Source organism: Anomaloglossus baeobatrachus, chromosome 5, assembly GCF_048569485.1.
Source record: "Anomaloglossus baeobatrachus isolate aAnoBae1 chromosome 5, aAnoBae1.hap1, whole genome shotgun sequence".
Classification (NCBI taxonomy): Eukaryota; Metazoa; Chordata; class Amphibia; order Anura; family Aromobatidae; genus Anomaloglossus; species Anomaloglossus baeobatrachus.
Genome location: NC_134357.1, coordinates 569,208,682 through 569,234,781, shown reverse-complemented (window position 1 = coordinate 569,234,781; position 26,100 = coordinate 569,208,682). Strand labels below are relative to the sequence as shown.

The 26,100-nt window shown below is 42.9% G+C and overlaps 1 protein-coding gene across 1 annotated transcript in view; it reads right to left on the bottom strand.

Moving 5' to 3' along the window:
• The window catches only part of LOC142313055 (uncharacterized), an 85,624-nt gene that overhangs the window by 39,083 nt on the left and 20,441 nt on the right, over positions 1 to 26,100 (bottom strand). Inside the window, exons 2-7 of the mRNA XM_075352041.1 lie at positions 13,834 to 13,970; positions 13,525 to 13,704; positions 13,320 to 13,443; positions 13,139 to 13,236; positions 12,851 to 12,941; positions 8,065 to 10,239 (exon numbers count right to left, since the gene is read on the bottom strand). Of these exons, the coding sequence (XP_075208156.1) occupies positions 8,065 to 10,239; positions 12,851 to 12,941; positions 13,139 to 13,236; positions 13,320 to 13,443; positions 13,525 to 13,704; positions 13,834 to 13,935 (2,770 nt within the window). The 5' untranslated portion in view covers positions 13,936 to 13,970. The remainder of the gene's footprint in view (positions 1 to 8,064; positions 10,240 to 12,850; positions 12,942 to 13,138; positions 13,237 to 13,319; positions 13,444 to 13,524; positions 13,705 to 13,833; positions 13,971 to 26,100) is intronic.

Here is a 26,100-nt window from a genome sequence, read left to right as displayed (position 1 = left end):
TTTCCAAACTGTTTTGTTACCCAAATCAATAATCCAGCCATGCTTTTCCATAAAATCAGTGCCAATTATATTCTCAGTATCCTGACAACACCAAATATCCATTTTCGTTTTCAAAAAACCAGGTATTTCCAAAGAAACATCCTGCGCTAATGTCACCTTCGTTCCATTTTTACCACTGAAACCAACAATTGTACATACAGGGGAATCTGGCTTTAAATGTAAATCAACATTTGTGACACTCAATTGCGCACCTGTATCAAGGAGAAATGTTACTTCCTGACCTTCAAGATTTACCTTTAAAAATGGTCGACCACAGCTATCCATTGAAACTCGAGTGACAAATTCCAGTGGATGAAGCCTGGGCACCGGCTTTGCTAGTCAGGATGATGGAGAAGGGAGAAGAGCAGCAGGTGTCTTGCTCTTTCCATCCAATCCCTGTATGGTCATTTCCCTAATTTGTCTGGTCAGAGGTGCATATGGTGATTGGTTATTTCTGTTGTCAGTATGAGTAAGTGTGTATGAAGGTGGTGGTGCTGAAGATGGGGGGGGGAGGTGCACTGGATGCGTTTGGCATCAGTCCATTTTCTTTACCCAGCCTTTCCTCAGCTCCCGCCCTTAGGAATTTCTTGCATTCCCACTTCAGATGTCCGGGTAGGCCACAGAAAAAGCAGTGTATATTGCTCTGTTACCCCCCCCCCCCTGAATTCTTGTTTTTAGAATTCAACACCGGTCTTTTGTTTTTGGTTTGTTTTTCCTGGGATACTAATGTCTCAGTGGTCCCCTCTATCATGGCTATTTTTGACATTACCTGATTTTGCTTCATTCGTCTACGTATTCTATCAATAAATGACGTGGCCTCTTGTAGATTTTCCATCCTAGAAGCAATTTCGAATGAAGCAGGGTCCAAATATTTAAACTTTTTAACAAAGGCCTTGACCATGGAAGTTGGTTCTGGATCAGATCTGATTTCCATTATCAAACGATATCCTTGTTCGAATTTCACTAAGAATATGTATGGATCCTCCTGTATGTGTGTCTTAAGGTTTTCTAACAATTCGACTGTTGGGGTAGACTCTCCTGTGGTAAAAAGAATTAACTAACTGTCTCAGCCTATCTTCCTTTGTGTCATGGATCAGGTCATAGTGTTCGTTTGGCCTAGGTGTTGCTTGTAACCTTTTTGCCATGTGGGAGGGAAGCCATACCCTGAATATCTTATTTCTCTGATCATTCGTCAGATTATATTTATCCGAATGTGACTCAAAAATGTCCGCATTATGAAAGGCGTCCATTTTATCATCATATTTGGGTATGTCTTTAATGATTTTCATTAATTGGTCATGGATTTTAATGTTAAGACTGGCTGCCTTGTCATGTAACTTCTTTTTCCGCAGGTCCTCCTCATTTAGACTCTCGTCAGCAGCTGTGTCCAGCCGTTCCGGGATGTCGGAACCTGAGGCATGTGCTGCTGAGGCATCTTTCGTGTTCTGTCTTGTAATAACAGATACACATTTAATATCTTTCCGTAATTTTGATATTAAATCTGCTCTTGTTTCCAACTGATCTTCCAGATGTTCGATATGTTCTGCTAATATCGAACAATTTGGACAATCTGTTGTTTCTGCATCTGTGATGTGTGTATCTGTTGTATTGGGTGTATCTGTTGTATTGAGTGTATCTGTCACCATGCAGATGGTGTGCGCATATGGCTGTGCCCCACCCACCATGGAGTTGTAAGTGTATACCATACCCAATACATTCTGTATCTTTTTCTGTAACCGTTTCATAGTAAAAAACTTCTTATCTAACTTAGCATTCTCAAGTTCACATTGCCGGTACAGATTTGACCATAACTGTGCGTCACTATGTGTATGGTCAAATAAATACTCCACATGATTTTGTCTAGAATAATCATGAATGAAATCCATATCTCACCAATATGTGATGCGTTGTCCTGGAATGACTCCAATCGTCTATGGGTCGATCGTCCTGGAATGGCTCCAATCGTCTATGGGTCGATGGTCCTCTGTGTCCTAGAAGGATTACCCTCGGGATCTCCTGGGTTGGAAGTCCTCAGATGTCTGTCAAGGCTTGACACATACGACCTCCGTGCAGCTTGTCACGTTAAACCTCTCCAAGGTTCCGTGATGTAGACACAGTGTAACGTCTTTGCCTGCAGTCTTTGGACAGAGATTTTACTCCACTGACCCGACCCAACCCCCCTTCTCGGACAAAAGGCAGGGAATGACTTAAGAAGAAGGGTCTCGCAGCAAAAGGCAGTGTGAGAAAAAAAAAAAATCACCACGCACAGAAAACAGCTGTGCCTCTCAATCATTCAGGCTGATGCTCGCCAAATATGTTAAAAAAATACGGTTGACGTGACATATGCTAAGCCAGTATATTAATGATTGGAGCAAAATAGGTGCAAAAACATATGTGGATTTATTCAGTAGAAGTTAAAGTCATTACAGAAAAGTTACTTCTTGGCTTGAGTTAATGAAAAGAAATAGATAAAGTAGAGAAAAAGAGTTCATTTAGCTTACATAGCTGTGATGTTGTGATAAGCCGTCCCTCTCTGGATCGTCTGGTGAGAATGGTCCCATTCTACCTCTGAGTCAGTGTTCTTTGAAGTGTGGTCTGCTTTTATAATTCAAACCCCACCCCCTGATTCTCCTCATCTCTTTACATGGTCTAGCTATCATTTTTAGTTAAGCATTATGTCATATCACGTGATTCATAATTTGCAGAATAAGTGTCCTGCGCAGTGGAGACTTGTAAAACTAAACCACTTTACCATAGAATGTAAAATATATAGAACTCTTTGAAGCTCGCTGACCTTTGACCTTAGTGTAACAGTAAGAAGATTCTCAATGCTAATTTCAGATCTTTGCACAAATTCCAGTTAGAATATAGCACTACGCTGTCAGCTTCTTGATGAACAATGGCAGATGGCTTGGTTCTACCATGTCAAACCTTGGTTAGTAATTTCAACTCACAGGCTCTCTTAAAGGGATGGGCGAAATACACACATTATATGAATGTATGTATTCAAGTTTATGAATCAAATCTCCATAAACTCACTATTTTACAGTCTCCAATCAATAAGACGGCTTAATTATTAGACATAATATGCTTTGTATCTGATAATTGCCTCAGCAGTAGTCATGAGTGAACTGGAACTTTAAAGCTCGGTGTTCGTACTGAACACAGACTTAACAAAAAAAAACAACAGTTTTTCGTGTTTGGTATTTGGGTGTTTTACATATGCAAACCACTTGAGCAAGCATCGCTATGCTCGGGTACGATCTGTGCTCAGTCCAGTGTGAGCCGCCTGCAGTGTTTTTTTTAATGGCTCGTACTGGGGGTAAAATCAACGTTATTGGATGTTGTGTGCACAAAAAAAATGAAAAGAAGTTCTCTGTTTGTGGCTGGCTGCATGTGGGTGGAGAGCTGAACTGCCAAATAGTGACTTTCAATCAAGTTCTGGTCAAGTCCGGGTCCAGAACTGAACTTTATATGAAGTCAGGCTGAACCTGCAGGACCCGAATTTCCACTGGTCTGCTCATCTCTACTGAGCAACTGTCCCAATCATGTATACCAGAGAAGTGCTGGTTAACCCCTTTAACCCCTTCAGCCCCCAGCCTATTTTGACCTTACTGACCTCGCCATTTTGCGCAATTCTGACCACTGTCCCTTTATGAGATTATAACTCTGGAACGCTTCAACGGATCCTAGCGATTCTGACGTTGTCTTTTTGTGACATATTGTACTTCATGAAAGTGGTAAATTTAGGCCAATATTTTTTGTGTTCATTTTTGAAAATTTCGGAAATTTGGCGAAAAGTTTGAAAATTGCGCAATTTTCAAAATTTCAAATTTTATGCCCATAACTCAGAGATATGGCACACAAAATAGTTACTAAATAACATTTCCCACATGTCTACTTTACACCAGCGCAATTTTCAAAACAATTTTTTTTTTTTGTTAGGAAGTTAGAAGGGGTCAAAGTTCATCAGCAATTTCTCATTTTTCCAACAAAATTAACAAAAAACTTTTTTTTAGGGACCACATCACATTTGAAGTGACTTTGAGAGGCCTAGGTGACAGAAAATACCCAAAAGTGACCCCATTCTAAAAACTGCACCCCTCACACTGCTCAAAACCATATCCAGGAAGTTTATTACCCCTTTAGATGCTTCACAAGAATCAAAGCAATGTGGAAGGAAAAAAATGAAAATTTACTTTTTTTTTTTTTTTTACACAAAAATGTTAATTTAGCCATAAAATTTAGCATTTTCACAAGGGTATCAGGAAAAATTACACCATAAAATTTATTGTGCAATTTCTCCTGAGTACGCAGATACCTCATATGTGGTGGAAATCACTTGTTTGGGTGCATGGCAGGGCTCGGAAGGCAAGGAGCGCCATTTGACTTTTCAAACGCAAAATTGTCTGGAATAGTTAGCGGATGCCATGTTGCGTTTGGAGACCCCCTGAGGTGCCTAAACAATGGAGCTCCCCTACAAGTGACCCCATTTTGGAAACTAGACCCCTCATGGAATTTTTTTTAGATGCTTAGTGAGCCCTTTGAACCCCTGGGGGCTTCACAGGAGTTTATAACGTTGAGCCGTGAAAATATACATTTTTTTTTACCACAAAATTATTACTTCAACCAGGTAGCTTTTTTTTCCACAAGCGTATCAGGAAAAATTACACCATAAAATTTATTGTGCAATTTCTCCTGAGTACACAGATACCTCATATGTGGTGGAAATCAAGTGTTTGGGTGCACAGCAGAGCTCGGAAGGCAAAGAGCGCCATTTGACTTTTGGAGCTAATTTTCCATTCAAAAAGTCAAATGGCGCTCCTTCCCTTCAGAGCCCTGCCGTGCACCCAAACAGTGGTTTATAACCACATATGAGGTATCTGTGTACTCAGGAGAAATTGCCCAACAAATTGTAGGATCCATTTTATCCTGTCGCCCATGTGAAAATGAAAAAAAATAAGGCTAAAAGAAAATTTGTGAAAAAAAAAGTACTTTTTCATTTTTACGGATCAATTTGTGAAGCACCTGGAGGTTCAAAGTACTCACTATGCATCTAGATAAGTTCCTTTGGAGGTCTAGTTTCCGAAATGGGGTTACTTGTGGGGGAGCAGCAATGTTTAGGCACACAGGGGCTCTCCATACGCGACATGGTGTCCTGCTAACAATTTGAATGGAAAATTAGCTACAAATATTTACGGACATCATGTGGCGTATGGAGAATATGTAGTGTATGTCAGGTTGATGTGTGTGTGTGTGTGTGTGTGTAGTGTAGTATACGTCAGGTTGGTGTGTGTGTGTAATGTAGTATACGTCAGGTTGGTGTGTGTGGCGTTTACCACACACAGACATCAACCTGACGTACACTACACCCAAACTAACATACACTACATCACACACACCAACCTGACATAGTGTATTTTAGGTTGGTGTGTGGTGTATGTCAGAATGGTGTGTGGTGTATACTACACCACACATACCAACCTGACGTACACTACACACCACACACATACATCAACCTGACCTACACTACAACACATACCAACCTGACATAGTGTATGTCAGGTTGGTATGTGGTGTAGTGTAGGTCAGGTTGATGTGTGTGTGGTGTAGTGCACATCAGGTTGGTATGTGTGGTGTAGTATACACCACACACACCATTCTGACATACACCACACACCAACCTAACATACACCAAGTCAGATTGGTGTGCAGTGTATGTCAGGTTGGTGTGCAGTGTGGTATAAGGTAGTGTACGTCTGGTTTGTGTGTGTCAGGTTGATATGTGTGGTGTTGTATACACCACACACACACACACACACACTACCTGATGTACACTATAAAACACACACCAACCTGACGTAGTGTATTTCAGGTTAGTTTGGTGTAATGTACGTCAGTTTGGTGTGTGTGTGGTTTAGTGCACTAGCGCTAGGTTGGGGGTTACTCACACTTTTCTTCCTCCATGGCCTCCGACTCTTCTCCTCCCGGCCTCCGACTCTTCTCCTCCCGGCCTCCGACTCTTCTCCTCCCGGCCTCCGGACGATTTCTTGTCCTGCGACGTCGAGTCTGTGTCACTGGAGGAGGAAGAATGGGAGAAATAGAGAAAAGGGGGGTCCTCTCCCTCAATATCAGCTTGGGAGGCATGTGCCTCCTCAGCTGAGTACACCCTTTGTAACTGGGACGAGCGGGACATTTTGTGTGCTGTATGCATGTGTAAAAAATCCCCTAAACTTTATTATAGTGTGCGTGTGTGTATGTGCGAGTGTTTGGCAAAACTTTCTACTGCAGGAGGGGGCTGTCAGGCGCGGGGAGCTGTCAGGCGTGGGGAGCTGTCAGGCACGGGGAGCTGTCAGGCAGGAGCCAGTAGCAGCGGGGGGGGTGGGATCCCTGGGACAAGGGGGTGAGATCCCTGGGGCAAGGGGGTGAGATCCCTGGGGCGAGGGGGGTGAGATCCCTGGGGCAGGGGGGTGAGATCCCTGGGGCAGGGGGGTGAGATCTCTGGGGCAGGGGGGCGATCACAGAGCTGGGGCAGGGGGGCGATCACAGAGCTGGGGCAGGGGGGCGATCACAGAGCTGGGGCAGGGGGGCGATCACAGAGCTGGGGCAGGGGGGCGATCACAGAGCTGGAGCAGGGGGGCGATCACAGAGCTGGGGCAGGGGGGCGATCACAGAGCTGGGGCAGGGGGGCGATCACAGAGCTGGGGCAGAGGGCGATCACAGAGCTGGAGCAGGGGGGCGATCACAGAGCTGGAGCAGGGGGGCGATCACAGAGCTGGAGCAGGGGGGCGATCACAGAGCTGGAGCAGGGGGGCGATCACAGAGCTGGGGCGGGTGATGCTAATTACTGGCAGCAGCAGCAGGGGTCATCACAGTAATCAGCACGCTGGCAGCAGGATGTCAGAAGCAGAGCTGTGAGGGATCACAGGGCAGGGGGGAGCAGAGGACGGGGTGGGGGGTGGAATCGGACCATGGGGGGAGCGAAGTTCGGGGGTGTGTAATCGGACGATGGGGGGGGATCAAAGATCGGGGTGGGAGTGGGGGGAGGTGGAATTGGACAGCAGGGGGAGCGGAGGACAGCAGAAGGGAGCATATCTTACCTGGCAGCGCAGTGATCGGTGGAGGCAGATCCTGACAGCGCGTTGATCGCGATGGCGACGGCAGCAGGGGACCTCCTTCTTCACCCTCCACGGTCAGGATGAAGCTGAAGGGGGAGGGCACCCACCGGTCACATCGCTCCTCCACATCTGATTGGAGGGATAGCGTCACATGGACGCTAGCTCCAATCAGATGGGGGGGGGCATTACACGGAGCTCTCCCTGCTCCAGCCAATGGCAGATGATATTGCATCATCAGCCATGGCTGGATTGTAGTATTTCACCAAGTTTCATTGGTGAAATATTACAATCGTTCTGATTGAATGTGAAAGTGACACTTTCAACAGCCAATCAGAGCGATCTTAGCCACGATGAGGCAAAGCCAACCCCCCTGGGCTCAACTACAAGTTCTTATGTACCTGCAGCGCCGGTGACATTTCAGTAAACCCGGTCACCAGCGCTGCAGAAACGGAAACCCGCCATGACGCATACGATGCGTCAAAGGTCGGGAAGGCACAAACTTTCATGACGCATATGGTGCGTCAAGGGTCGGGAAGGGGTTAAAATGCAGTTATAGTGCTCACATAAAGATTAATAGTTTTAGATACATGGTAAAAGATTTAGGCTTGTTCTATGCATTCTACTCGCTGATGTTTATTGTTCATTGCATACAGTACATTTCCACATTATAATTTAGTGTTCTAAATTGCTTTCCCTTTTAGACTTGTGACTTATAGTCAAAGTTAAGTTAACTTTTACTTAAAATTTTCATGCAAAATTCATCAATAAAACATTTTATTATTATAAATTATGAAATGTCCAATTCCCTGTGTAGTTTCTCTTACGAAGAAAAACATTTCTCATTCTTAAGATGAAAATGGCTTCTCTGCTGTATGTATTCTTTGATTCCTAACAAGAGTTCACTTACAGGAGCAACAATCCCCACATTTTGGACATGAAAATGGCTTCTCCCCTGTATGAGTTCTCAGATGTGCAGCAAGATATGGTTTCTTGGTAAAACCTTTCCCACATTTTGAACATGAAAATTGCTTTTCCCCTGTGTGAGTTCTTTTATGTTTAACGAGTTCTCCTTTGCTAATAAAACATTTCTCACATTCTGAACATGAAAATGGCTTCTCCCCTGTGTGAATTTTTGTATGTGTAACAAGACTTTGTTTGACGTTAAAACATTTCCCACATTCGGGACATGAAAATGGCTTCTCCCCTGTGTGAATTCTCAGATGTGTAACAAGCGCTGATTTGAATTTACAATTTTTCCCACATTCTGGACATGAAAATGGATTCTCCCCTGTGTGAATTCTCTGATGACTAACAAGTTTTGACCTAATGCGAAAAGATTCTCCACATTCTGAACAAGGAAATGGTTTCAGCCCTGTGTGAGTGTTTTTATGTTTAACGAGCGCTCGTCTATAAGCAAAACCTATCCCACATTCTAGACATGAAAATGGTTTCTCCCCTGTGTGAATTTTACAATGTGCAGTAAGAGATTCTTTCCTGGTAAAATGTTTCCCACATTCTGGACACGAAAATGGCTTCTCTCCGGTGTGAATGTTTTTATGCTTAACAAGTTCTCCTTTGTTAGTAAAACATTTTCCACATTCGTGACATGAAAATGGCTTCTGACCTGTGTGAGTCCTCTGATGTATAGTAAGATTTGATTTAACGATAAAACATATCCCACATTCTGAGCAAGAATATGGCTTCTCCCCTGTGTGAATTTTCTTATGTATAACAAGATTTTGTATGGCGTTAAAGCATTTCCCACATTCAGAACATGAAAATGGCTTCTCCCCTGTGTGAATTCTCTTATGTAAATTAAAATTTACTTTCTTGTGAAAACATTTCCCACATTCTGAACATGAAAATGGTCTCTCCCCTGTGTGAATTCGCATATGAGAAACAAGACCTGATTTGTGGGTAAACTTTTTCCCACATTCTGTACATGAAAATGGTTTCTCCCCTGTGTGAACTTTATGATGTGATGTAACAGATTCTTTCCTGTTAAAACATTTCCCACATAATGAACATGAAAATGGCTTTTCCCCTGTGTGGATTATCTGATGACTAACAAGTTTTGATTTAATGCGAAAAGATTTTCCACAATGTGAACAGGAAAATGGTTTCTCCACTGTGTGATTCCTTTTATGTTTAGTGAGCTCTCGTTTGTAAGTAAAACATCTCTCACATTCTGAACATGAAAATGGCTTCTCCCCTGTGTGAGCTTTTTGATGTTCAGCATCCCGTTCGTTATTTTCTGAACATAAAAATGGCTTCTCCCCTGTGTGAAGTCTCTGATGTATAGTAAGATTTGATTTATTGGCAAAACATTTCCCACATTCTTTACATGAAAATCTTTTCTCTCCTGTGTGAGATCTTTTATGTGTAACGAGATATCCTTTTCTAGTAAAACATTTCCCACATTCTGAACATGAAAATGGCTTCTCCCCTGTGTGAATTCTCTGATGTACAGTAAGACTTGATTTTTGCGTAAAACATTTCCCACATTCTGAACATGGAAAGGTCTTTTTCCCTGTAAGAGCTTTTTGATATTCAGCATCCCTTTCGTTATTTTCTGAACATAAAAATGGCTTCTCCCCAGTGTGAAGTCTCTGATGTATAGTAAGAGTTGATTTCTTGGCAAAACATTTCCCACATTCTTTACATGAAAATCGTTTCTCTCCTGTGTGAGATCTTTTATGTGTAACGAGATATCCTTTTCTGGTAAAACATTTCCCACATTCTGAACATAAAAATGGCTTCTCCCCTGTGTGAATTCTCTGATGTACAGTAAGACTTGATTTTTGCGTAAAACATTTCCCACATTCTGAACATTGAAATGTCTTTTTCCCTGTATGAGCTTTTTGATGTTCAGCATCCCTTTCGTTATTTTTATTTTGCTTAACAGTCTGTAATGAATCAGAAGAAAGAACCTGTTGACAAGGAATAGATGATAGATTTTTGTTGTGAAGGGCTGGCAGTATATCCGGAATTATGTCATGATCTTTATTTCTAGATGAAGTAATTCCATAATCAGCTTCTTCAAATTTAGTAAATGGCAGATATCCCTTTGATGCACAGTCATCTGCCAAGAAAAAAAATATATATATTTTTCCAGAAATGCTGCCTTTAAACAAATTGTATTAAAATTCAATTACAAGCTGACTAAGGTACAAACTGGAGACATCAATGCAAGACGTAATAGATAGTAACCATTTAACGACTACTGATACACTTTCATGGCAGCTGTTAAGGGGGCTTAAAACGTCAGTTTCACTTTTTCATGTTACTGAGGAATAAGGGTATAGTGCGCCCTAGTGGGCAAAACTCTAGAGGATGACAGCTGTATGATAAGTGACACCCTACGCCATTGCACCCTGAGGTAATTTGTTGACCCCAGGGTACGATGGCCTGTTAGACCCAGCAGTCATGTGATCATAGAATTTTGGATAATAGAGGAAGAACACCTGTGAAGACAGTCTTCAAGGTTGGATTTCAGAAAGCAAGAATTTAGGAGACTCAGAAAGAGGCTAGGAAGGAAGGCTAGGAAGGATCCAATGGCTGGATTGTCCTTAAGAACAGAAATGTCCAGGAAGGATGAGAGATTTTGAAAACTGATATTTTCAAAGCACAAGCGTGAACAATCCTTAAAAGATCACACAATATCGCACATACGACGAGGGCGGGTGCTTTTGCGCTCGACATCGTTAGCAATTGCTAGGGATGTTGCAGCGTGTAAAGCACTCTTTACTTCTATACCAGGAAGGATCTTTGAACAAATTATTAAACAACTTGTATGCAAGTACCTGGATGAGAATGAAGTGATTAACCAGAGCCAGCATGGGTTTTGTAACTAATAAGTCATGCCAGACTAACTTTATTTCTTTGATGGAATCACTGACGGGGTGGAAAAGAAAAATGCGGTAGATATAGTATATCTTGACTTCAGCAAAGCATTTGACAAAGTATCTCATACTATCCTTATTGAAAAAATGACCAAGTATGGAATGGACAAGGCAATTGTTAGGTGGATTCACAACTCGCTTAATGATCGGAATTAAGGAGTGGTCATAAATGGCTGAACATTTAGTTGGAAGAATATCTGAAGAGGGTACCTCAGGGGCCCTGTGTTGTTCAACATCTTTATCAATGATTTAGATGAAGAAATTGAGGGTAAACCGATTAAGTTTGCTGATGACACAAAGCTAGAAGGGTTATCTAATACTGGAGGAGAGAGAGAGAGAGGATTCAAAATGATCGAAACAAACTGTAACAGTGGATAGTAACTAACAATGTTTTGCAGCAAAAATAGGCAAATACAGTTCTGGGATGTATTAACAGAAGCATACAGTCTAGATGATGTGAAGTCTAAGCCCAGTCTACTCTTCCAGTTCTGGGCACCATATTTGAAAAAAAATACATCAACAATCTGGAGCAAGTTCAGAGACGAACAACCAGAATGGTCCACAAACCATGTCCTATGAAGAACGGTTACAGAGTTTGAAAATGTTTAGGTTGCAAAACAGACGGATGAGAGGAGACTTAATAGTGGTCTACAAATATCTCAAAGGCTGTCACACTGTAGAGGGATCAGCCCTATTCTCATTTTCACAAGGAAAGTCTAGAAGTAATGGGATGAAACTGATTGGGAGGAAACAGATTTGATATTAGAAAAAAAACTTTATGACAGTGAGGGTGATCAATGAGTGAAACAGGCGGCCATGAGAGGTGGTGAGTTCTCCTTCAATAAAAATTTTCAAAAGGAGGCTGGATAGACATCTGCGTGTGGGATGGTTTAGTGAATCCTAATATGAGCAAGGGGTTGGACACGATGACCTTCGAAGTCCCTTCCAACTCTACCATTTTATAATTCTATGATATGCAGAGTCTAAAAGGTAGAGTCAGTGAGTCAGTGAGAAACTAACAGGTCTCAGGCACTGCAGTGCATCAGCACTGCAATGCATGAGACCAAACATCAAAGTAAAGAATATTCATGTCCCACATGGGGACTGAGTGAATAGGTTAAAAAAAAAACAAAAAAAAAACAAAAAGAAAGACACAAAAACCCTTTGACACCAAGAACCTAGCTTCAGTGTTAAAAGAAAAATAAACAAAAAAAATGTACACAACTGGTAATGCCATGACCGGAGCGACTGTCATGTCATTTATTCCGTATTGCAAACACAGTAAAAAACAAAAAAACAAAATGATGCTTAAAATGTAGCTTTTTCATCACGTCACATAAAGATGTTTTTATTTTTTTTTTAAAAAAAAAAGACATCAAAAAGTCATATGTTAAAAAAATAAATAAAAATGGTAGAACAGAAACCGCCCAACTGTCCTGCAAAACAGAAACCACAAAATTCCTCCATTCGACAAAAAAAATAAAGAGCTTACAGCTCTCAGAATGTGGCGATGCAAAAAGAAATTCATTTTTGTAAAATATTGTTTTTAGTGTGGAAAAGTAACAAAGCATAAATACAATATACATTTGGTATCGCTGTAATCGTACTGACCTGAAGAATAACCAGTCATCACTTTTACCGCAGCATGAGCCATACAACAAAATCTACAATATTATATATATATATATATATATATATATATATATATATATATGAAAAACTGAATTACTGTTTTTGTTCAAATCTAATTGTACCAACCAGTGAATAGTAAATATAAAATCCACTACTCACCTGGGCTGTCATCTGTAGAAGTCTCCTCTTTCCACCGCTCATCACCCCTCACATATGTCTCTGTAGTATTAATATGGGTCAGGTCTTCACCCTGAAACAAATATTGTAAAAGTCACAGACAGATGGAGAAGTCCCATCTATGATCAGCTCTAATCCTGCCATCTCCACCGCTCTCATTACACAAGTATAAAACATATAATACTGGAGGATAAAACAAGACTGAGCACAAGACCTTCACAGCCGTCTACACATCATAGGGAGATTTCATGGCCCCTTCTCTCCATCTACCTGATGATCCTGAGGAACATCGGGATCTTCTTGTTTACAGTCCCGTGGGAGAAGAGGACAGGGACATCTTTCTGGTGTTGTCCTCTTACTGGATAGAACTGGAGGAGACACATACAGGGACTGAATTAATTCCTTACATACAGATAATTATAGGCCATGTGTATTTAGTCCTGTCTATTACCTGGTGATTTGAGGGGCTGGGGAACCTCCATCATGACGTCCTTGTACAGATCTTTGTGTCCTTCTAAATATTCCCACTCCTCCGTAGAGAAATAGACGGTGACGTCCTGACACCTTATAGGAACCTGACACATACAATGATACCGTCACCCCCGATCCCTTCATAGCGTTACTGTATAATGTCCCAGCATTCCCAGCAGTGTCACCTCTCCAGTCAGCAGCTCAATCATCTTGTAGGCGAGTTCTAGGATCTTCTGGTCATTGGTGACCTCATGTATCGGGGGGTGAGGTGGAGGCCCCGTGATTGGGCTCAGGGGTCTAACCCATGCCTCAGACACAGGGGCCTGACAGCGCTCACTAGAGGTCTTCTTCACTACTGTATAATCCTGGTTATGGAGAGACACAGTAAGAAATCTCACTCCAGACATTTCTAGAGTCCTCACCTCTCCAGTTCTGTCCATCTGTTATTCCCATAGATAAGAATGATGTAATGTGACGTCATCAGAATCTCTCACCTCTCCAGTAAGCCGGAAGAGGATCTCTAGAGTGAGGTGTAATATCCTCTCCGCTATCTTGTCCCTGTCCATATCCATTGTTGACGGTTCAATCGGGAACATTCTCTTATATAGAAGATCTCTGATATTGTAGAGACCTGAATGGAAGAATATGAGACTTGGAAAATCAAAGCTTTCTGGTACGGAGCCTGTTATACCAGGAAACCAGATGTCACTGAAGTCCTGTCATATCTATTCAGTGAAGGGAAATCTTTTTTGCTTTCTACTTAAATCCCTTCTCTCCCTGTGATGTAATTGCCTCTGGTGCCAGGTTCTCATGGCAGTATAAAATATCATCAGAGTTTCATCCAGTAAACTTGGATAATTGGCTATGTGCCATCTTGATTTTTACAGCAACGACAATTAATAAATCACCAGACCATTTCCAGTTAAATAATTGCAATGTATCCATAAATAAAAAAAAAAGCTATCTGGTGTCTGTCTGCGCACACGTGGACATGAAAGGATGAGTCTCATCCAACTTACATATGTAACTGGTGCATACTGCCAAATCGAGAAACATTTGTCCAAGTGCAGTCTGTTTTTATGCTGAAAGCACTTGGACTTCTAGTATGGTCGAGTGAAAGAGCACGAAAAGGAATCACTGGAGCTAGTTCTTTTCACTCCTGTTTAACCAACAAAAGTGCCACTCCAAATCTCTGACCATTCCTCCTATATGATGCTGTCATGGGGGTATACAGATGGAACATAGGCCACTGAACTGTCTCTTATCTCAAAGGTAGACTTGATAGTAGCCAGGTTTGAGCCTCCAACATGGCCCTGTCTCCTGTCCAAGCCCTGATACCACTTCCTCACCCAGGGAGCAAGCTGGAAATCCAGTAACCAAAACCCAACAAATAGGCACAGACAAGGGTAAAGGAAAACTCATGCACACAGCACTCAAACGCAAAGGAGGGACAGTATGTGAACTGGGGAGTAACGTAAAATGGGTAGGAAATACACAACTGGAAAACTCACACACCGCAGTACCGCAACTTGTAGGTCACCATACAACTAGATAACAACAGGAACCGAGGAAGCAAAAAGCTATATCTGGCACTCAGGTCCAAGATCCAGAATCTTAAAAAAAGAGTGCAGGAAGCTGAGGATGGTAATCAGCAGCCTGAGAACCCAGCAAAGGACCACAAGCCAGCAGGAATTAACCGCTGTTGCACTGAAGAGCAGCACAGCCAGACCCAGCCGATGCCCAAGATGGGCTGTGCAACTAAGGGATACCAGGCTGGCTGTCTGCATGACTATCTGAGGCTGGTACCCATGTAGTCTCCTCCAGACCATAGCCCCACCAGTGTACCAGATATTGCAGAGAATAATGAACCAACGAGGAATCAATTATTCTAGATACCTCAAACTAAAACAAACCAGCAACCAAAACCGGGAGGTGGAAAAATAGGTCACCGAACCCACAAATCTCTTTAAAAGTGATTAATGGAATACATTATGGATCTTGTAGACAGCTAGTAATGCCAACGGAAGGCGAGCAGATTGATGATGGGAGAAATATGAAATGGACCGACGAAATGTGGACCCAACTTCAGCAATGGTAACTTAAACTTGATGCTTGTAGTGAAAAGCCACACTCAATCACCAACACACAGATCTGGACCTGGCACATGTCCACAGCCAACCACAGGTTTATATTTAGTCCCCATGCTAATAAAATGTCGTTGAACATTCCTCCAAGTGGACACCAATACAGACCCTACCTGATCTTCTTCCGGTACCCCAGAAGAGTGACCATTATGTAAAGTACAAAATAGAGGGTGTTGACCATAGACACAGAAAAACGGTGCTACACCGGAGGACTCATGATGGTGGTTGTTAATGGCAAACTCGGCCAGAGGAGGGAATGCCGACCACTCCTTCTGATTGTCCGAGACAAAGCAACGTAAATATTGTTCCAGATTCGGAATTCATACGTTCCGTCTGACCATTAGATTGTGGGTGGAAAGTAGAAGGATGCGACAATTTAATGTTCAAGTGAGAGCAAAATGCCTTCCAAAAATTAATGAATTGTGTACCCCTATCAGAGACAATATCAGATGGAACACCATGGAGCCTGACCACCTCTTGTATGAATACCAGGGTAATGTTTTGGCATTAGGCAAAGAAGGCAAAGCAACAAAATGAGTCATTTTGGAGAATCTGTCAACCACCACCAAAATCACAATATTACCAGCAGTGGAGGGCAGATCAATAATGAAATCCATTCAGATATCTGTCCATGGTTTGCTAGGAAAGGAGAACGGTAGAAAACACCCAGACGGCCGGGAGTGTGATCGCTAAGATCGCGCACATATGGTACATGCGGACACATAAGCGATAACATCCCTAGAACGAAGCAAAATGAAGCAACAGGAGGTCCAGGGTACCCTTCTCCCCTGGATGACCAGCCAGAGCTGAATCGTGGTGCTCCCTCTAAAACCTTAAGAAGGTTCAAAGGAATAAATGACTTGTTAGCAGGAACCTCAGATGGTGCAACATCCTGAGCCTCAGCAATCTCACACTCTACCTCATCACTAAGAACTCATACTACAACACCCTTATAGAGGATGGGTACTGGTTCCTCCTGGGGTTCTCCACCTGGAAAATATCTGGATAATGCATCCGCCTTGTTGTTCTTACATCCAGGGTGGTAAGTGACGATAAAGTTGAACCTATTGAAAAACAAGGACCACTCAGCTACTCTCGGAGAAAGTCGCTTGGCTGACTCAAGATACAATAAGTTCTTATGGTCGGCGATGACAACACCTGGGTGTACAGCCCCCTCCAGGAAGTGCCGCCATTCTTCAAATGCCAACTTTATAACAAGTAACTCCCTATTGCCAATATTGTAGTTACCTTCAGCTGGCAACAAGTCCTAGAAAAGAAGGTATGAGGTCGGAGTTCACTAGGTGATGGACCCTGAGACAATACAGCCCCTACCCCTACTTCAGACACATCCATCTCCACACTAAAAGGAAGAGACACGTCAGGCTGTGTAAGTACAGCATTGCTGACGCGAAGCATGTCTTAAAACAATCAAATACACGCAAAGCACTATCAGACCACTGAGAGAATTCCACCCCATTTTTAGTCATTTCGGTCAGGGGTCTTGCAATAGCCGAACAATTCCTAATGAATTCCTGTAATAATTAGTGAAGCCTAAAAAACGCTGCAGCGCCTTAAGGTTCTTAGGATGATCCCAATTTAAAACAGCCTGCATATTAGGGGGATCCATCCTGAAACCAGTTGCAGAAATTATGTAGCCCAAAAAAGCTAACTCCTGAACTGCGAATACACACTTTCAAGCTTTGCTTAAAGCTTATTAGACCTGAGTAACTGCAGCACTAGTTTAACGTGCTCCATGTGTAACCTTAGATCATTGGAGTAAATAAGGATGTCTTCCAGGTAAATAATAACAAATTTACCTAAAAAGGTGAGAAAATACATCATTCACCAAATGTTGGAATACAATATGCGCGTTAGTTAAACCAAAGAGCATCACTAGGTTTTTGATAATGACCCTCCGGAGTATTGAATGCCGCCTTTTACTCATCCCACTCACGGACCCCGATAAGATTATAGGCCCCCCAAGGTCAAGCTTGGAGAGCCACTTTGTCTCTGAAATCTGGTGAAAAAAATCAGGGATAAAAGTTATGGGATATGGATCATGGACCATAATCAGGTTGAGCTTCTGAAAGTCCAGACACAGCCATAATACACCAACCTTCTTTTTAACAAAAAAGAAACATGCCGCAACCGGAGAGGAAGAGGGTCTAATGTGTACCTTTGGTACAATCTGCATTTGGGTAACTTCGCTCCAGGTTTCAACTGAATAGTGCAGTCGTAACATCTATGTGGCGGCAACTCCTGATAACCTTTCTCAGAAAAAAAGTCCATGAAATCAGAAAACGACTCAGGAAGCCTGGGAGCAACGGCCGAAACACAGGTCCCCAAACAGTGTTCCTTACAGTATGAGCACCACTGAATGATGTCCTATCAACCACTGGGTTGTGTAGCAAAAGACACAGGAACCCCAACACAATGGATGCAGGTATATTATTGAGCACCTGACAGGTGAAATGTTCAGAATGCAGGACACCAATGTGGAGTTCCAAATCACGTACACGTAGCACCCTGGGGCAGAGGTTAAAATGTTACTCATCGCTGGGACGGTGATGTCGAGTCTGGGGATGTCATGGGTGGTGCTGCCCGGCTTTGTGGCCCTGAGGTGTACAATAAAGGCACGGTGCGTTTATTCTTGGTAACGGTGCTCTTACACGTGGTGGGACAGGTACAAAGGCGGGGAGGTGAGGGGAGCTAAGACGTCGGACGACGGGCCGTTTCGTACAGCTAGTGCTTTCATGAGTCCTGGTGATAATGGACATCAGATCTGCCCATTTTTCAGGGTGAATGCGGAAGATACGTCACATAGTGATTTAAAAAAAAAAAGACATAAGTCTAATATACAACAACCAAAACTGCAGCGAAAAATGGATAGAATATATAGTTATACAATTAAATAAACATTATTAAATATATCTATAGACATAAATTACTTACTATTCTATAAGAATACTGCAAGGTCGTTCCTATAATTCATGCCTAGTGGACCCATGGCTTGTAGATCTAATATACCGTATTTTTCGCTTTATAAGACGCACTTTTGTTCCCCCAAATTTTGGGGGAAAGTAGGGGGTGCGTCTTATAATCCAAATATACGGGGGGGGGGGGTGTATATATACCGTATTTTTCGGACCATAAGACGCACTTTTTTCCCCCCAAATGTTGGGGGAAAGTGGGGGGTGCGTCTTATGGTCTGACTATAAGGCTGCGGGGAATGAGGGTGCCGCGGTGCAGCGGGTCATCGGCGGCACGAGCAGGCTGTAACAGCCTGCCGTGACCACGTGGGCCCGCTCATTACATATGCACGCCCATCCTCCCGCCCATCATCTCTCAGTGAAACCGGCGCTGACAGGTGGGCGGGGTGATGGGCGGGGGGGGCGTGCATAATTAGCAGCCGGCCGTGATCACCCCTGGCAACTACAGCCTGGAGTGATCATGTGCGGCTGTATTCACTGCCCCCCGTGCATCATTATCAGCGCGGGGTGCAGTGAATCAGTGTACTCACCCGTCACCGTGTGTGGAGCCGCCCCCCTGCAGCATCGCGTTTTCCTGTCTGTGCCGGCGGTCAGCTGATCTGGACACTAGCGGCGCGCACCGCAATGATGTCATCGCTGTGCGCGCCGCTAGTATCCACCAGAATCGATCAGCTTATCGCCGGCACAGACAGGAAGACGCGATGCTGCAGACACCGGTGATGGCTCCACACAGCGGCGCTGCAGCTGAGACAGAGATCGGTGCTTCAGGGAGTGAGGAAGGGTAAGTATAAACGTTTATTTTTTTTTTCCTGTGCCACAGGATACACGCCATTTACCAGGATGGGGGCATTTCTTGAGCAGGATGGATGGGGGCATTTCATGAGCAGGATGGATGGGGGCATTTCATGAGCAGGAGGGATGGGGGTGTTATGGTTAATATTTTATATTAAGTTTTGATTATCATTTAAGCAATTTATTTATGTTTAATTATTTTGTATTTTTGTATTAGCTTTATAAGTGTTATTCATAAAAGCAATAGCACTGGGTGTAATCACTTTAAAGAGGCCTTTGTCTAAAGTTTTTGTTACTGAAGGTCCAGAAAACTGGACAGATCTGGTTTTAAGGAATTCAGCAGGATCCATAATTTACGATTTTGTTATTTTCAACTTTCATTCCATTTTTGGTCATGTACTAAGCCGTCCCCTTATCTTTTGTGGTTTTAATAAACTACTGTTTGGGCATCTGAGATTCAGACAAAGCCTGGTACACGGACATTGACTGTGTGTTCTTGTGTTTGTCTCCGATGCATCGCTATTAATTGGACCAACATTGGCAGATCTGGAGATCACTTTGCATCTCACCCGAAAATAGGTCTCCCAGGAAAGGGGTTTCCACGACAGAACATGGTGCCTGAAACCCGGGATGGTTAACTGGACCTCTCTGTGACCCGACTACAAAGACCTTCCCAGGAACCACTGAACAAAATCCGCGGTGAGTAACCCATTGTGTTACAAATGTTTCAGTGCTTTCTGGAGGTCCGAGACGGGTATGTAGTGGTCCAACAAGACCATTCTTATCAAACCTCTGCCAGTGTTTGGATTTTGTGTGTATGATTGAAATAATAGAGATATGCCATCTGTTATATGTATCAATGTGTTTTTAAATGTGCGAATGATTGTTGAAGGAAATTGAATGAAGAGTATATCATTTCAGCAGTTGAAAGATTATATGTTGTCATGTGTTTTCTATATGACTGTTATGTCTGGAATTATATTTTAAGCTATGAGGATCCTTTAATGTGGGACTGATTGATGTTTGAGTGACGGATGTATTGTAAAAATCTGATAAACCATTGTGCTGGCGTTTATGTTCTCTTGCATTTGCATTTAAGATAGGAATTGGCTTAATAGGAGTTGTAGTTTTTAATCATCCAGTTTATACAGACAAAGAAACGTATAGCCAGAGAGGGAAAACTTATTGTAGATTTTATTTTTGGAGCTGCGCCCTCTACAGGACAAGAAAGGGAACTTGTTTGAGTAGTTGAAATCTGATATGCTCTGGTCTGGATACACTGTCCCTTTTGTGTTTGATGTAATCTGTTTGAGTCAGAGGTAGATGGAGATTTTGTAGGAAATTAGCTTAGTCTCCCATGATATATTATATTGAGAAGTAGAAGTAATCCCAATAACTGTTGGTAGTAGAGTTTATGAATTGTTATTTGTTTGGTTCTGTCTCAGAATTGTACGGGTACAAAGGGCTGGTAACCTGATGCTTCCTAGAAATTCTTCTCTTGCGAGAACAGTGGTTCTGGGAGTAGAAATCCTTCTCTTGCGAGCAAATTGGTGCTGGGAGAAGAGTAGAGTCTTCTGCGGTTAAGACTCTATGGCCCATTTCAGTTCTACGGTTAACTGCGGGCATTGAAGTTGCAGTCAGAGGATTGGCAGCTATAGGACGTAATCAGCCTCAGAGGTACCACCCATGTCCCTACAAAGGATATAGAAGAAAGACGAAAAGGGAATGAAGCAATGGATTGATGCAAAATGTTATTGGAATTTTTTTTTGTTTTGGGAGACGTTTTTCTGCAAATGTGAAGACTGTTTGAAAGATAAAAACAAACAGGTTAGAATGTGGTAAAGTATCCAAGCGTCTCTCACTGAGTGACCATAAATCAGATTAAACCATTCATGGTGGTGTATATGTAATCTGTGATAGTATAAAGGCCCAGGGAACCCTGCAGTCTCTATAACTGATGTAAAACCTGCACGGCCTCCCCCCTTCAGCACCCCTGCCATATGCAGGATCATTGGGATAGACCTGCAGACATTGTGGCCAACACAGTCCCTCTGGAGCTAATATTGCGTGTCTGGTGTTTCCCTATGCCCAGGCATATTGCCCTTGCTACCTAGATCCCGAATCTCCTGTAAAATTACCCTTACATTTAGAACATATCTCCAGGGTATTCAGGAGGTATATCTGGCCACATAGGAAAACCTAATCTTGGTAGCTTTCCAGAGAATGGAGTTTAACAGAGGATTAGACACTGGTTTTAGGCAGAATAAGCGACAAGATCTGTTGCAGATTGTAGCATAGGACCATACTCAGTTTTGGGTATGAACATAATGATAAGAATCATGGACTATTGCTGCGGTGTGTTATAAATGCCCATAGACCTACAGTCCAGGGCGCTGTACCAGTCTCCCAAAGTGGAGCAATATGAAATGGATGTATTTGAGGGAAATATCCACTGGGGAGCTGAACTAGAAAGGAAAGCGTTAATTTGGCCCCCCTGCAGCCAAGTAGAAGAAAAGGGAGGGGTAGAGGGGGAATCCACCACAAGAAGGAGATAAGAGACTAAACTACAGGAATACACAAAAGAGTGAGGAGAAAAAAAAATAGCCTATATGTAACCATTATAGAGGAGAAATAACACAATAATTTTTATTGATAACAAGTAAAATGGTGCAGTGGGTACAATCGAGAAAGGGCAGCATCACAACAATCAAAATATGTAAAAGGAATATTTATAATGTTGGATTATAAAGGAATGTTTATAATGATGACCACAATCAGCAATGTGAATAGACCCGTATTGACCTATAATGATACAAAAAGCAGCATGCGTTATAAAAAGTAACATGCTGCGTGTGTATGTAAGGCAATGAGTTTATAGAACAGAATGGAATGATGGTGAAGTATATTACAGCAGCAATGTATGAAGAACCATACAAAATTAACATGCTGCGTGCGTATGTAAGGCAATGAGTCTATAGAACAGGATGGAATGATGGTGAAGTATATTACAGCAGCAATGTATGAAGAACCATACAAAAGTAACATGCTGCGTGTGTATGTAAGGCAATGAGTTTATAGAACAGAATGGAATGATGGTGAAGTATATTACAGCAGCAATGTATGAAGAACCATACAAAAGTAAATGGTGTAAATGTAAGGTGCTAAAAAAAAAAAGAGAAAATGTGCAAGCAGTAGCAATGGTAACTGTGTCAGCTAAAAAGACTGAAGGTATGTCATCCATGCTGCATAGGAAGATAACACAATGTGTGAGAGGATGGTACCTCGCTGCGGACATCTTGTTGGTGTGTGATGTCCAGAACCAATGAGTGGTTTTGTGATTAGTGTCACCTTCATCAGGGTGTGGGGTTGTCGCAGCCCTAGAGGCTTTAAAGGCTTAGACTACAGCAATGTAAAAGGTTGGGCTTGTGGGCAAAAAGGTTTGTTTTTTTTGAGGGGACAAATGTCCCAAAAAGGCAACAACTACTATCGTGATCCCCACCACCATAGGAAACTGACAATTCAGATGTCTCCCACAACACCATTGTCATCCCCCGGGGACTATATTCATTGTTCCTATTTTGTGACCCAGGTTTTAGTTTTCTCATATTCACTTATTAATTTAAGGACAGACGTGTTGCAGAAAATTGGGACCCGCATAGAATTTACCCTAATTGGGCCCAAGGTGACCACCCCCCCTTAAAAGAAGGCACCCTGTGTAGTCTCCGAATCCTGCCTGACAATTCCCAAAGCTAGTTGTTTGACTCGAGAATAAACCCAGACAGTTGTGGTCACATAAGTAAAATAGACGTGGGAAAAACCTTTAACCCTTTACCGCCACAAGCAGGTTGGACATATAGCCGCGTCCTCACCCAAGAACACGATGGCAGACAGCACGCTCCAGAGTATTACTCTGGGATACTACATTCAGTTATTACAGTGACCCCTGCTTGTGTAAGAGCTGGGCAGCTGTTTCAGGACTCTATTAGAAAGACAGAGGACATAGTGTTAAGCTGCCCCCTCAGTCCAAGCTCCTCATGCTGTATGTGAAAGACTCCAACAGGCTCACACCCACCATCTTTCAGTATAAAGGCCGAACAAATATTAAGTTTTTCCCTCTTTACATTGCCCCATAATGCTCTCAAACTGTGATGGTCTAAATCCAGCTGCATGATTAACAGTGGATTGTAGAAAAGGGAGGAGAATATTTGGATGGGGAAGTGGGAGGGACTGTGAGCCAAGACCTGCCCCTGAGGGAGGGACCATGAGACAAGACCTGCCCCTGTGGGAGAGACCGTGAGACAAGACCTGCCCCTGTGGGAGAGACCGTGAGACAAGACTTGCCCCTGTTTTTCAAACTAGCAGATGAAGAAGTTCAGTTTGATATGACACATGACTGTCAGGCATTGGTGGAGGCAGAAACAAAGGACTTGGCAAATATCTCTGCTGTACCACTCACTAAACCCTGTGCTGAGTATTTTATAGATGGTTCCAGAGCTTTGGACAATGATCAATGACTGTTCATCACCGGGTATGCAGTAGTCCACAATGGTAAGGCAGTAAGAATCACTCCCCTCGAGCTACTCTGCGCAAGAGGTTGAGCTGAAGGCATTCGCTGTAATGTGCAGTCTGGGAAAAGGTAAGAAGAGTAATGTATTTTCTGACTCACAATACGCTTTTGGGGTAGCACACGGCTTTGGCGTCATTTGGCGGAGCCGTAATTTCCTGACCTCTGTTGGCAAACCCATAAAGTATGCGCAGGCGGTAGAGCAGCTACTCGCAGCACTCACCATTCCCCAAAGGGCAGCCATAGTCAAAGTATCGGCACACGCACGGGAACAAACTCCCCTTGCAGTAGGGAATGCACTGGCTGACAAGCCGGCTAAAGAAGCAGCAAGACTACCTCTGACAGGAATACTTGGCCATAACAGACATAGCCCTCTAAGGGAGCTTAGTGACCCAGTGGCCGTTGATCGAGAACTGTTTCAGGTGTTCCAGACCCAGGCCCCCTCACACGAACAGAATGCAATGCGCTGTACGGTCAGAGTCAGTGGTATGGCAGGTAAACACCCGGATTTGCCTCCCTCACTGCCTGTTCCCCATGATGGCTGCCCTGGCACATTCCCCGGTGCAAAGGTGTGACGTGTGTGGTAGTGCTGCAAAACTGATGTGCCCCAGGGTTCTCGAATATGGCTGCAAAGTATGTCTTGTTTGTGCAAAACACAGCCCCGGTAGGCCTATTTGAGTTCCGCAGAAATTCAGCACCAAAACCAGATGACTCATTTCAGAGACTGCAGGTGGACTACATACTGCTGCCTAAGGTGGGTACTTATGAATATGTCCTAGTATGTCTGAAGCTTAGACCGTGATGAAAGATAATACAAAGACCACAATTACCATCAAGAAAGTAATAAGTAAGGTGGTTTGCAGATATGGGTTTCCCAAAACTATAGAAAGTAACAGAGGTGCTTACTTCAATGGAGAATTAAATGAAACACATCATGGCTACTTTGGAAATAGAACACGCTTTCCACGTTCCCTATGACCCACAAAGTAGTGGGAAGGTGGAACGCTTTAACGGTACTCTTAAATTAAAGTGCATGGAGGAAACACACTTGTCCTGGGTAGATTGCTTGCCCATCGCATTGCTTTCAGTGAGAACTGCCCAAAGAGGTATAAAGAAGCTGTCCCCATATGAATTAATGTTTGGTAGTGTTCCTGAGACAGAATTATATTTCCCACAGCAATTGCAGGCCTCGTATGCTTTTCTCACTGAATATGTCGCTGAGTTGCACAAACATCTCACTGTTACTCATAACTGTGTTCTTTCCTCCATCCCAGACCCCATGTTTATAAGCGGCACACACACACACACCGGCACCAGGCGACTGGGTCGTGGTCAAGAGACACATAAGGAGACCATTGGAGCCTAGATCCAGGGAGCCATTCTAAGTGATGCTAACCACTGCCACTTCTGTCAAGATCCAAGGCAAAGATACAAAGATAACCACTCTGCCTTTTGGATTATGCTGATGGCAACTGTACCTCTTGTCCTATCAATGAGGCACTAAAAGAGGACTGTGATAAACTGATAAAGCATCACCAAGTTCTGTTCCAAGATATGGACTCTAAAGCACTAAGAACTGTTGGATATGCACTCCGAGCCCAATATCTTCTAATTCTACGCCATATCTTGCAGATCCCTGGCCCTGATCCTATATGAGGACTATAAGTTACGCCTGTGATGCTCCCACTCTTAGGACTGGAAAAACTGTGAGAGTACTTCAATTACTCATGATTATTTGTAATGATAGTTGTTTCCAGAAAAGTGACCATGGATTTTTTGAGCAATAGTGAACTGTGGTTTACACATTATGTGTAGACTTGTGAACAACTTTACCAATTTAACTAACATTTTGAGTCTAAAACATCCTGAAGGAATGAGGTCTGTCTCAAAAACTGCTGAAATTGGTGTGCCAAACCTTCGAGTCAAAGGACGTTTGACTTATATGTGTTGTGTTGGGAGAACCACTGACATAATACACTGCATAATTCCTAAGGATTTATATCTAGTATGTGGTCACCAGGCCTATAAATGACTTCCCCGGGGCGCAGAGGGGATCGACACCTCTGCACGCCTTATACCGTTACCTTTATATTTCCTCATGGTGTTCTAGATATAAGTGCTTTACCCAAACATTCCCTATATAACCGAGCTGCAGACAAATGTATCCGACAATTTGGTTCTCAGGTATCACTGGCTGGCTGATGGGCATTCTACAGATGGGAGTGTTGGTACTATTAGTGTATGTAGCTGCTAGAATTGGGATATTTGTTA